General features: G+C 47.0%; 1 protein-coding gene and 1 non-coding gene across 2 annotated transcripts in view; both read right to left on the reverse strand.

Annotated features, from left to right (window-relative positions):
- Nucleotides 1-4,471: 4,471 nt before the first annotated feature.
- TRNAT-AGU lies at nt 4,472-4,545 on the reverse strand. The gene has a single exon. It is a non-coding gene; the product is annotated as a tRNA-Thr (tRNA).
- Nucleotides 4,546-11,166: 6,621 nt separating this feature from the next.
- PER1 (period circadian regulator 1) overlaps nt 11,167-14,135 on the reverse strand; it is a 21,463-nt gene continuing 18,494 nt past the window's right edge. Inside the window, 3 exon segments of the mRNA XM_038768623.1 lie at nt 11,167-11,703; nt 11,706-11,816; nt 14,036-14,135. The exon segment at nt 14,036-14,135 is cut by the window's right edge and continues 51 nt beyond it. Of these exon segments, the coding sequence (XP_038624551.1) occupies nt 11,560-11,703; nt 11,706-11,816; nt 14,036-14,135 (355 nt within the window). The 3' untranslated portion in view covers nt 11,167-11,559.

Below are 14,135 nucleotides of genomic sequence, written 5' to 3' on the forward strand. Positions count from 1 at the left end.
TGCCAGGCACTGTACTAAGGTTTGTGGTAGATACAAGCTAATTAGCTAATCAGCTAATCGGGAAGCGTTCAATAACAAGATTGACAGACTGACTGACTGATTGAGCACTCACTATGGGCAGAGCACTGTGCTAAGCGCTTGGGAGAGTAACGTGGCTTTGTACTTCCCAAGAGCTTAGTACAGTGCTCTGCACATAGTAAGCGCTCAATAAATACGACTGATTGAACGATTGAAATACAAAGTACCATTAGAAGAAGAAAAAAATGTGGAATGTGTCCAACCTAATTACCTTGTATCTACCCCGGCGATTAGTACAGTCCCTGGAGCAAAATAAACACTTAGCAAAACACCATTAAACAAACAAAAAACCCGACGGATTATTTACCTTAAGGCCGGGCGGGGAATCACCAGCATCCTGGGAAACTCGGGACCTTGGCATTGGCCAAATATTTATAATTATAATTTGTATGTATTATTAATTACTTATTCATATTAATGCCTGCCTCCCCCTGTAGACTGTAAACTCGATGTGGGCAGGGAACGTGTCAGCCAGTTCATTCAATCCTATTGACTGAGCGCTTCTTGTGCGCAGAACACTGAACTAAGCGCTTGGGAAAGTCCAATGCAACAATAAACAGACGCATTCCCTGTCCACAACGAGCTTCTGTTGTAGGTTCCCAAGCGCTCAGTCCAGTGTTCTGCACATAGTAAGCGCTCAATAAATAATAATAATAATGAGGGCATTTATTGAGCGCTTACTATGTGCAAAGCACTGTTCTAAGCGCTGGGCTATTGATTGATTGATTGCACTGCCCACTCACCACCCTCCCCTCGCTCTGTTCCCCTCGGGCAGGGTCCTATCCAGGCATCCGGACCCCTGCCCCCTGCCCAACCCTGGGACCAGACACCCCCCCCCCCCCGAGGACCAGCCCCCACCCCGGGATCAATCAATCAATCAATCGTATTTATTGAGCGCTTACTGTGTGCAGAGCACTGTACTAAGCGCTTGGGAAGTACAAGTTGGCAACATATAGAGACAGTCCCTACCCAACAGTGGGCTTGATCAGTTGTCAACTAGAGAAGCAGCATGGCTCAGTGGAAAGAGCCTGGTTTTTGGAGTCAGAGGTCATGGGTTCAAATCCTGACTCTGCCAGTTGCCAGCTGGGTGACTTTGGGCAAGTCCCTTCACTTCTCTGGGCCTCAGTTCCCTCATCTGTAAAATGAGGATGAAGACTGTGAGCCCCCCGTGGGACAACCTGCTCGCCTTGTAAGCTCCCCGGCGCTTAGAACAGTGCTTTGCACATAGTAAGTACTTAATAAATGCCATCATCATTATTATTAACTTCTCTGGACCTCAGTTACCTCATCTGTAAAATGGGGATGAAGACTGTAAGCCCCCCCCGTGGGACAACCTGATCACCTTGTAACCTCCCCGGAGCTTAGAACAGTGCTTTGCACATAGTAAGCGCTTAATAAATGCCATTATTATTATTATTATTATTATTATTATTATTATTAACTTCTCTGGGCCTCAGTTACCTCATCTGGAAAATGGGGATGAAGACTGTGAGCCCCCCGTGGGACAACCCGATTACCTTGTTATCTACCCTTAGAACAGTGCTTGGCACACAGTAAGCGCTTAAAAGAAGCACAGAGAAGCAGCGTGGCTCAGTGGAAAGAGCACGGGCTTTGGAGTCAGAGGTTATGGGTTCGAATCCCGACTCCACCACGTGTCTGCTGTGTGACCTCGGGCAAGTCACTTCACTTCTCTGAGCCCTAGTGACCTCATCTGTAAAATGGGGATTACGACTGTGACAATTTGATCAGCTTGTATCTCCCCCACAGCACTTAGAACAGTGCTCTGTACATAATAAGCGCTTGACAAATGCCATTATTATTATTATTATTAAAAATCCAGTGCTCTGCACATAGTAAGCGCTTAACAAATGCCATCGTTATTATTATTATTATCATCATCACCATCATTATTATTATCAGCCCCGGGCCAGGGTTGGGAGATCGGATCCCCTTCTAGACTGTGAGCCCATTATTGGGTAGGGACCGTCTCTATATGTTGCCGACTTGTACTTCCCAAGCGCTCAGTACAGAGCTCGCACATAGTAAGCGCTCAATCAATATGATTGAATGAATGAATGAATGAATGGGACAGTCGCTGCAGGGCGAGATTCAGGTTGAGGGCGTCCCCTGCCGGCCGCCATCCCAAAAGGCCACAGGCCCCGAGCATTGTATTATTATTATTATTATTATTATTATTATTATTATTATTATTGTTGTTGTTGTTGTTGTTATTGTTGTTGTTGTTGTTATTATTATTGTTGTTGTTGTTGTTATTGTTGTTATTGTTATTTTTCGTTATCGTTGTTATTACTGTTGTGATTTTTATTGAGAAGCAGCGTGGCCAAATGGATACTGAGAGCTCACCTCCTCCAGGAGGCCTTCCCAGACTGAGCCCCCTCCTTCCTCTCCCCTTCCTCCCCCCTCCATCCCCCCCCCGCCTTACCTCCTTCCCTTCCCCACAGCACCTGTATATATGTATATATGTTTGTACATATTTATTACTCTATTTCTTTATTTATTTTACTTGTACATATCTGTTCTATTTATTTTATTTTGTTAGTATGTGTGGTTTTGTTCTCTGTCTCCCCCTTTTAGACTGTGAGCCCACTGTTGGGTAGGGACTGTCTCTATATGTTGCCAATTTGTACTTCCCAAGCGCTTAGTACAGTGCTCTGCACACAGTAAGCGCTCAATAAATATGATTGATGATGATGATAAAGAACTGGGTTCTAATCATTCATTCATTCAATCGTACTTACTGAGCGCTTATGGTGTGCAGAGCACTGTACTAAGCGCTTGGGAAAGTACAATATAACAATAAACAGGCACATTCCCTGTCCACAACGAGTTTACAGTCTATAGGGTTAGGATTAGTTTTATCTTAATCCTGACTCTGTCGCTTGTCAGCTGTGTGACCTTGGGCAAGTCACTTCACGTCTCTGGGCTTCAGTTCCTTCATCTGTAAAATGGGGATGAAGACCCTAGGTGAGTCTGGGACTGTATCCAACCAGCGCTCAGAACAGTGCCTGTAAGATCTTAACAAATATCAGTTATTTATCATGGGTCCCGGTTGCCTGTGGGATGAGAAGCAAATAAAATCTAAGACTATGAGCCCATTTATCTACCCCAGCGCTTAGTACAGTGCACGGCCATATAGTAAGCGCTTAACAAATACAAATAGCTTACAGTCTAGACAAGAAATAATGGTCAATCAATCAATCAATTGTATTTATTAATAAAATCTAAGACTATGAGCCCATTTATCTGCCCCAGCGCTTAGTACAGTGCACGGCCATATAGTAAGTGCTTAACAAATACAAATAGCTTACAGTCTACACAAGAAATAATGATCAATCAATCAATCAATTGTATTTATTAATAAAATCTAAGACTATGAGCCCATTTATCTGCCCCAGCGCTTAGTACAGTGCACGGCCATATAGTAAGCGCTTAACAAATACAAATAGCTTACAGTCTAGACAAGAAATAATGATGATGACAGTGATAGTGATGATAATAATGGTGGCATTTGCATCATCATCATTATCCATCATCACCGCTCGTCTCTAGACTGCAAGCTCCTTAATGGGCAGGGAACGTGTCCGCTAATTCTGTTGTATTGTATTCTCCCAAATGCTTAGTATAGTGCTCTGCAATCAATCAGAAAATGGTATTTAGTGAGCGCCTACTACGTTCAGAGCACTGAACTAGGCGCCTAGGGGAGTACAATACGACAGAATTAATAGACATCTTTCCAGCTCACAGGCTGGAGGACGAGTTTACAATCCAGAGGACATAATAAGTGCTCAACAAATGCCACTGATTATTATTATTATTCGAGCTAGTTATCAGGAGGGGATAGCAGACACTTGAAAAGCAAGAACAAATGCTTAGTATAGTGCTCTGCAATCAGAAAATGGTATTTAGTGAGCGCCTACTACGTTCAGAGCACTGAACTAGGCGCCTAGGGGAGTACAATACGACAGAATTAGTAGACATCTTTCCGGCTCACAGGCTGGAGGACGAGTTTACAATCCAGAGGACAGAATAAGCGCTCAATAAATGCCACTGATAATTATTATTATTATTCGAGCTAGTTATCAGGAGGGGATAGCAGACACTTGAAAAGCAAGAACAATGAGGATGTGACAGTTTACGGAGGAAAGAAACAGGTGAATTAGTAGACATCTTTCCGGCTCACAGGCTGGAGGACGAGTTATAAGCGCTCAATAAATGCCATTGATTATTATTATTATTCGAGCTAGTTATCAGGAGGGGATAGCAGACACTTGAAAAGCAAGAACAATGAGGATGTGACAGTTTACGGAGGAAAGAAACAGGTGGCAATAAGGAAGAGTGGAATGCACCATCATTATACCATCCCCCCCACTGCAGGCACCGCTGGGATTCGAACCCAGGATCTCCTGTTTACTAGACAGGCGCTTTAACCAACTAAGCCACGGCGCCACAGCGCACAGAGCTCAGCCCCAACCCCTCCTCGGGAAATACTGCTTTAAAAGTGACTTGGAAACAGAAATATAAATAATGATGATGGTATTTGTTACAGACTTACTATGTGCCGAGCACTACTGCTGAAGTGCTGAAGGATGTCTGGGAAGAAAATGAGGAAGAAAGCATTCCTTGTTCCCTCCTTTCCCGCCTCCGAGCTCCTGCCAGGAAGACAAAGTGAAAGCTCGTGCAGTAAAAGGTTAAAAGGAAACGATAATAATAATAATTACGGTACTACGTGCCAAACACTGCACTGAGCGTTCAGGCTGATAACAAGATAATCAAGCTGGCCACAGCCTCTATCCTCCTACATGGGGCTCATAGTCTAGGTAGGAGGGAGTGGGATCTATTATTATAATAGCAATAATAACAATTGTGGTATTTGTTAAGCTTTTGCTAAGCGCTGGAGTAAATATAAGCAAATCAGGTTGGACACAGTCCCTGTCATCATCATCATCAATCGTATTTATTGAGCGCTTACTATGTGCAGAGCACTGTACTAAGCGCTTGGGAAGTACAAATTGGCAACATATAGAGACAGTCCCTACCCAACAGTGGGCTCACAGTCTAAAAGTGGGAGACAGAGAACAAAACCAAACATACTAACAAAATAAAATAAATAGGATAGATATGTACAAGTAAAATAAATAAATAAATAGAGTAATAAATATGTACCTGTCATCATCATCATCAATCGTATTTATTGAGCGCTTACTATGTGCAGAGCACTGTACTAAGCGCTTGGGAAGTACAAATTGGCAACATATAGAGACAGTCCCTACCCAACAGTGGGCTCACAGTCTAAAAGTGGGAGACAGAGAACAAAACCAAACATACTAACAAAATAAAATAAATAGGATAGATATGTACAAGTAAAATAAATAAATAAATAGAGTAATAAATATGTACCTGTCATCATCATCATCAATCGTATTTATTGAGCGCTTACTATGTGCAGAGCACTGTACTAAGTGCTTGGGAAGTACAAATTGGCAACATATAGAGACAGTCCCTACCCAACAGTGGGCTCACAGTCTAAAAGTGGGAGACAGAGAACAAAACCAAACATACTAACAAAATAAAATAAATAGGATAGATATGTACAAGTAAAATAAATAAATAAATAAATAGAGTAATAAATATGTACCTGTCCCTCTTGGGGCTCACGGTTTTAATACCCATTTTACAGCTGAGGTAACTGAGGCTCAGAAAAGTGAAGTGACTTGCCCAAGGTCACACAGCAGACAAGTGGCAGAGCTGGAATTGGAACCCAGATCCTCCGCCAAGCTAGCTCTCTTCCTCCCTTCAAGGCCCTACTGAGAGCTCACCTCCTCCAGGAGGCCTTCCCACACTGAGCCCCTTCCTTCCTCTCCCCCTCGTCCCTCTCTCCATCCCCTGCATCTTACTCCTTCCCTTCCCCACAGCACCTGTATATATGTTTGTACATATTTATTACCCTATTTATTTATTTTACTTGTACCTATCTATTCTATTTATTTTACTTTGTTAGTATGTTTGGTTTTGTTCTCTGTCTCCCCCTTCTAGACTGTGAGCCCACTGTTGGGTAGGGACTGTCTCTATATGTTGCCAGCTTGTACTTCCCAAGCGCTTAGTACAGTGCTCTGCACATAGTAAGTGCTCAATAAATACGATTGATGATGATGATGATGTACTTCCCAAGCACTTAGTACAGTGCTCTGCACACAGTAAGCGCTCAATAAATACGATTGATTGATTGATTGATTCTTCCCATTCTGTACTCACTAGGCCACTCTGAATTTACAGATGAAGAAACTGAGGCACCAAGAAGGTACCGCACATCCCCAAGAGGCCTTCCCTAAGCCTTCCTTTCCTCTTCTCCCTCACCCTTCCATGTCACACTCATATGCGCCCTTCATTCATCACCCACGCTTCACCAGCCCCACAACACTCATGTGTTTATTTATTTATATTAATGCCTACCTCCCCCTGTAGACTGTAAGCTCAGTGTGGGCAGGGAATGTGTCTAGTTAATTAATAATAATAATAATGATGGTATTTGTTAAGCGCTTACTATGTGCAAAGCACTGTTCTAAGCGCTGGGGAGGCTACAAGGTGATCAGGTTGTCCCACTGGGGGCTCACAGTCTTAATCCCCATTTTACAGATAAGGGAACTGAGGCCCAGAGAAGCTAAGTGACTGGCCCAGAGTCCCACAGCCAGTAAGTGGCAGAGTCGGGATTTGAACCCATGACCTCTGCCTCCAAAGCCCGGGCTCTTTCCACTGAGACACACTGCTTCTCTATTTTATTCTCTATTAAGTTTACTGTTCTATTGGACTCTCCCAAACGCTTAGAACAATGCTCTGCACACAGCAAGCGCTCAAAAAATATCACTGAATGAAAAATGCATGAATGGATCTTCCCACACAGGAGACAAGGGGTTGAAGTTAGGATGAGAACCCAAGTCCTCTGACTCCCAACCCTGAACTCTTTCCCCTAGGCCACGCTGTTGGTGGAAGGGGGCCTTGAGCCCATTATTTGGTAAGGACCGCCTCTATATGTTGCCAACTTGTACTTCCCAAGCGCCTAGTACAGTGCTCTGCACACAGTAAGAGCTCAATAAATACGACTGGATGAATGAATGGGGAAGGCATTCATTCAATCATACTTATTGAGCGCTTACTAAGAGCGCTTAGTAGTTAGTAGTTGAGCGCTCACTTAGTAGTTGAGCATTTACTAAGAGCGCTTACTAAGTACAGTGCAGAGCACTGTAATAAGCACTTCCCCACTCAGAAACGCATGGGAAGCAGTGTGGCCTAGTAGATAAAGCTACAGCAGATAAAGCAGCGTGGCTCAGTGGAAAGAGCCCGGGCTTTGGAGTCAGAGGTCATGGGTTCCAATCCTGGCTCCGCCAATTGTCAGCTGGGTGACTTTGGGCAAGCCACTTCACTTCTCTGGGCCTCAGTTCCCTCATCTGGAAAATGGGGATGAAGACTATGAGCCCCCCTTGGGACAACCTGATCACCTTGTAACCTCCCCAGCACTTAGAACAGTGCTCTGCACATAGTAAGTGCTTAACAAATGCTATTATTATTATTATTATTGGAGAGGCAGTGTGGCTCACTTAACTTCTCAGTGACTCAGTTACCTCATCTGCAAAATGGGGATTAAGACTGTGAGCTCCACATGTGTGACCTTGGGCACGTCACAACTTCTCTGTGCCTCACTTACCTCATCTGCAAAATGGGGATTAAGACTGTGAGCTCCACATGTGTGACTTTGGGCAAGTCACTTAACTTCTCTGTGCCTCATTTACCTCATCTGCAAAATGGGTATTAAGACTGTGAGCTCCACATTTGTGACTTTGGGCAAGTCACTTAACTTCTCTGTGCCTCACTTACCTCATCTGCAAAATGGGGATTAAGACAGTGAGCTCCATTTGTGTGACTTTGGGCAAGTCACTTAACTTCTCAGTGACTCAGTTACCTCATCTGCAAAATGGGGATTAAGACTGGGAGCTCCACATGTGTGACTTTGGGCAAGTCACTTAACTTCTCTGGGCCTCACTTACCTCATCTGCAAAATGGGGATTAAGACTGGGAGCTCCACATGTGTGATTTTGGGCAAGTCACTTAACTTCTCTATGCCTCACTTACTTCATCTGCAAAATGGGGATTAAGACTGTGAGCTCCACATGTGTGACTTTGGGCAAGTCACTTAACTTCTCTGTGCCTCAGTTACCTCATCTGCAAAATGGGGATTAAGACAGTGAGCTCCACATGTGTGACTTTGGGCAAATCACTTAACTTCTCTGTGCCTCACTTACTTCTTCTGCAAAATAGGGATTAAGACTGGCTTTGGGCAAGTCACTTAACTTCTCAGTGACTCACCTCATCTGCAAAATGGGGATTAAGACAGTGAGCTCCACGTGTGACTTTGGGCAAATCACTTAACTTCTCTGTGCCTCACTTACCTCATCTGCAAAATGAGGATTAAGACTGTGAGCTCCACGTGTGTGACTTTGGGCAAGTCACTTAACTTCTCAGTGACTCAGTTACCTCATCTGCAAAATGGGGATTAAGACTGTGAGCTCCACGTGTGACTTTGGGCAAGTCACTTAACTTTTCTGTGCCTCACTTACCTCATCTGCAAAATGGGGATTAAGACTGTGGGCTCCACATGTGTGACTTTGGGCAAGTCACTTAACTTCTCTGTGCCTCACTTACCTCTTCTGTAAAATGGGGATTAAGGCTGTGGGCCACCCCGTGGGACAACCTGATCACCTTGTATCCCGCCAGCGCTTAGAACAGTGCTTCGCACATAGTAAGCGCTTAATATCATTATTATAATTAGGGGGCTACAAGGCCGCACCTACTGCGCCTGCGCGCCCGCCCTCCGGCGCGCAAGTGCACTCGGGAGCTTCCTCGGGATGCGACAGGGGTACATCCTTCCCGCCTTCCCTACGTCATGACGTCAGCGCGTTCCTCTCACGTCCCCGGCGGGCAGCCGCGCATGCGCACAAGCTCCCGTAGCACGAGGGGTGCCGGGTTGCGTCACGTGGACAGGGCACGCGCGCCCTTTTACCTTGAATGGCGTCGACTGAGGCGAGGCCTTCTAGTCGACGGGGGCAAGACATAATAATAATAATAATGATGATGATGGCATTTATTAAGGGCTTACTATGTGCAAAGCACTGTTCTAAGCGCTGGGGTCTTGAAGTTACCAGAAACTTCAGTCAGTCAGTCGTATTTATTGAGCACTTAACGTCTCTGGGCCTCAGTTCCTTCATCTGTAGAATGGGGATGAAGACCCTATGTGAGTCAAGGACTGTATCAGAATGGCACTCAGAACAGTGCCTGTAAGATCTTAACAAATAAATATGATTGATTGATTGATCACAGTTCAATGAGGCCTTCCCAGACTGAGCCCCCCTCCTTCCTCTCCCCCTCGTCCCCCTCACCATCCCCACTGTCTTACATCCTTCCCTTTCCCACAGCACCTGTATATATGTATATATGTTTGTACATATTTATTGCTCTATTTATTTATTTTACTTGTACATATCTATTCTATTTATTGTATTTTGTTACTATGTTTGGTTTTGTTCTCTGTCCCCCTTTTAGACTGTGAGCCCACTGTTGGATAGGGACTGTCTCTATATGTTGCCAACTTGTACTTCCTAAGTGCTTAGTACAGTGCTCTGCACACAGTAAGTGCTCAATAAATGATTGATTGATTCCTAAGCGCTTAGTACAGTGCTCTGCACACAGTAAGCGCTCAATAAATACAATTGATTGATTGGCTCCCCCTTCTAGACTGTGAGCCCACTGTTGGGTAGGGACTGTCTCTATATGTTGCCAACTTAGACTTCCCAAGCGCTTAGTACAGTGCTCTGCACACAGTAAGCGCTTAATAAATACGATTGATTATTACGTGTAGAGCCTAATAGTTTTGTTAATATGTTTTGTTTTGTTCTCTGTCTCCCCCTTCTAGACTGTGAGCCCACTGTTGGGTAGGGACCGTCTCTATATGTTGCCAATTTGGACTTCCCAAGTGCTTAGTACAGTGCTCTGCACACAGTAAGCGCTCAATAAATATGAATGAATGAATGAATAATAATAATTGTGCTCTCCCCCTTCTAGCCTGTGAGCCCACTGTTCGGTAGGGACCATCTCTATATATTGCCAACTTGGACTTCCCAAGTGCTTAGTCCAGTGCTCTGCACACAGTAAGCACTCAATAAATACGATTTAATGAATGAATGTTAAGCTCTATGTGCCATGCACTGTTCTAAAAGCTGGGTTCCATGCAAGGTTATCAGGTTGTCCCTCGTAGGGCTCACAGCCTTAATCCCCATTTTACAGATGAGGCAACTGAGGCCCAGAGAAGTTAAGTGGCCTGCCTAAGTTCACACAGCAGACAAGTGGCAGAGCGGGATTAGAACCCACATCCTCTGACTCCATCTCCCCCCCGGCCTTACCTCCTTCCCCTCCCCACAGCACCTGTATATATGTTTGTACGTATTTATCACTCTATTTGTACATATTTATTCTATTTGGTTTATATGTTTTGTTTTGTTTTCTGTCCCCCTTCTAGACGGTGAGCCCGCTGTTGGGTAGGGACCGTCTCTATATGTTGCCAACTTGGACTTCAAGCACCTAGTACAGTGCTCTGCACGCAGTAAGCGCTCAATAAATATGATTGAATGAATGAATGAATGACTCCCAAGTCCTTGCTCTTTCCACTAAGCCACGCAGCTTCTCTGCAGCTGGGAGCTGCAGAGACCTGGGTTCTAACTCCGACTCCACCACTTGTCTGCTCTCTCACTTCCACTGCGCATCGATTCTCAGCTTGTGCCACCTAACATCCAACCCAATTTTGACTCTGCACTGTGGCCCAGTGTCTATGTGAGTTGGAGCCCGGGGGCAACAAACGGTCAGGGGAGAGGACCCCGAACGTAAGCTCGTTGTGAGCAGGGAATGAGCCTGTTTCTTGTTATATTGCCCTCTCCTCGTACAGTGCTCTGCACACGGTAAGCACTCAATAAATGATTGAATGAAGAGAACCAGGCCCAGCGAAGAAACCCCACCACAGGCAGCCGAGTTGAATGTTTTTCTTTATATATAAAAAGAGACGGACACAACAATATCAAAAACGCAAAGGCTACGGGGGAGACGGGACGCCCCCGCGGCCCCTGGCAGCTTGGGGGGTCTCGGTACCTGGGGCCGTCCATCCTCCCAGGCCAGTCAGAGCGGCATCGGCTGATGGGCTGGCGTCTGGGAGACCACCCACACCCCCCTACAATAAACCACACTTCCACCGGTCCAGGGTCCCCCCCTTAAGAGAAGGGTCAAGACCCGAGCGGCCCAGTGGGATGGGCCGGGTTCCAGGAGGGTCCTGTCCCTCGGTTTCCCAGGAGACAGGGAAGGGGTGCCCCTCATTGACCAGCCCCAATTTCTTCCCTTTCGCCAGCCTGGGCCTTGAGGGGGGTCTCACTGGTTCTTCGGCGGCCCCCCAAGTCCTGGCTCAGAGTGTGGAGGGGCGGGCGGGGGCCGGGTCCCCTCCGACGGGCTCATCCGGCGGTCTCGGGGGCCGCCCCGGGTCCGGCCCCCTCCTCCTCCTCCATGGCCGTCTCCGGGGCGGTGGTGCTCCCCTCCTCCATCGGCTCCAGGAGTCCTTCCAGCAGCCCCCCTTCTTCCTCCTCCGTGTACGGGGGGCCGGGGCCGCTGCTGCCACAGTCAACACAGGCCTGGCAAGGGGGGGACGGGAGGTGGGATGGGGGGGCAGGGAGAGAACACAGACGTTCAGGGTCACTGGTCTGCTGGGGACTTTGGACAAACCACCGAACCTCTCTGCGCCTGTAAATGGGGGCTGAGATGCAAGTATTGAATCCCCATTTAGCCTTCTAGACTGTGAGCCCGCTGTTGGGTAGGGACCGTCTCTATATGTTGCCAACTTGTACCTCCCAAGCGTTTAGTACAGTGCTCTGCACACAGTAAGTGCTCAATAAATACGATTGAATGAATTTGACAGTTTGGCCCTACTGAGAGCTCACCTCCTCCAGGAGGCCTTCCCAGACTGAGCCCCTTCCTTCCTCTCCCCCTTGTCCCCCTCTCCATCCCCATCTTACCTCCTTCCCTTCCCCACAGCACCTGTATATATGTATATATGTTTGTACATATTTATTACTCTATTTATTTATTTTACTTGTACATATCTATTCTATTTATTTTATTTTGTTAGTATGTTTGGTTTTGTTCTCTGTCTCCCTCTTTTAGACTGTGAGCCCACTGTTGGGTAGGGACTGTATGTATTGCCAACTTGTACTTCCCAAGCGCTTAGTACAGCGCTCTGCACATAGTAAGTGCTCAATAAATACGATTGATGATGATGATGAAGTGGCGGAGCCGGCATTTGAACCCCTGGCCTCTGACTCCAAAGCCCGGGCTCTTCTCCACTGAGCCACGCTGCTCACGCTGAAGTGAAGTGACTTCCCCAAGGTCAAACAGCGAGCAACTGGCAGAGGCAGGATTAGAACCCAGGTCCTCTGACTCCTAGGCCTGGGCTCTTTCCACTAGGCCACGCCGCTCCTCCCTCCCCTTCAGAATGGGAGCCCCATGTGAGGCAGGGACTGGGTCCGACCTGATTATCTTGTCTCCACCTAGGTGTTCGGTACAGTGCTTAGCCGATACCATAATTATCATCATTATTAGAGTGCGGCCCCCTCGGGCTCCACCCTCAATCAATCAATCAATCGTATTTATTGAGCGCTTACTGTGTTGCAGAGCACTGTACTAAGCGCTTGGGAAGTCCAAGCTGGCAACATATAGAGACGGTCCCTACCCAACAGTGGGCTCACAGTCTAGAAGGGGGAGACACCCTCATCATCATCATCATCGATCGCATTTATTGAGCGCTTACTGTGTGCAGAGCACTGTACTAAGCACTTGGGAAGTACAAATTGGCAACCCTCCTCAGCCCCAAAACCGCAGCTTGATTTCCTGTTTCGGAACAGGCCCCGGCCACCCCGCTTTCACCAAGGCACCGCGCTCCTCGCCCACCCCACAAATCTAGATCATAAACTCATGGAGGGCAGGGAATAATGATGATGATGACGGTACTTATTAAGCGCTTACTATGTGCAAAGCACTGTTCTAAGCGCTGGGGAGGTTACAAGGCCATCAGGTTGCCCCACGGGGGGCTCCCAGTCTTCACCCCCATTTTCCAGATGTGGGAACTGAGGCCCAGAGAAGTGAAGCGACCTGCCCGAAGTCACCCAGCTGACAATTGGCGGAGCCGGAATTCAAACCCGTGACCTCTGACTCCAAAGCCCGGGCTCTTTCCACTGAGCCACACTGCTTCTCTCTATATAACAGGGAATGCGTCGGTTACGTTGTTCCACTGTACCTCCCAAGCGCTTAGCACAGTGTAAGCACAGAGTAAGCGCTCACTAAATATGATGAGGTAATTGGGGCACAGAGCGGCGTGGCTCAGTGGAAAGAGCCCGGGCTTTGGAGTCAGAGGTCATGGGTTCGAATCCCGGCTCTGCCACTTGTCCGCTGTGTGACTTTGGGCAATTCACTTAACTTCTCTGGGCCTCAGTTCCCTCAACTGTAAAATGGGGATAAAGACTGTGAGCCCCCTTTGGGACAACCTAATCACTTTGTAACCTCCCCAGTGCTTAGAACAGTGCTTTGCACATAGTAAGCGCTTAATAAATGCTGTCATTATTATTAAATATGACTGACTCTGCCATTCCCTCCCCAGGCCTGGATAAAGGACCCTCTCATGCCTCAGGTCCTGCCCCGTCTCTAAACGCCCCCAGCCCAACTGCCCTCTTCCCCCACCCCAGACCGTCGGCTCGTTGTGAATAACGTGTCTCTTTATTGTCCTGTCCTCTCCCCGGCGCTTAGTCCAGTGCCCTGCACGCAGAAAGCGCTCAGTAGATACGACCGACTGCCGCCTCACCGTGATGTCGATGGCCCGGGGCAGCAGCCCCCCACGGACCCAGGGGTGCACAGCCCCCAGTTCCCTCCGCTGGTCCTCGGAGAAGCGCGGCTGCTGCTTC

This window comes from Tachyglossus aculeatus, chromosome Y4 (genome assembly GCF_015852505.1).
Source record: "Tachyglossus aculeatus isolate mTacAcu1 chromosome Y4, mTacAcu1.pri, whole genome shotgun sequence".
NCBI classification, from domain to species: Eukaryota; Metazoa; Chordata; class Mammalia; order Monotremata; family Tachyglossidae; genus Tachyglossus; species Tachyglossus aculeatus.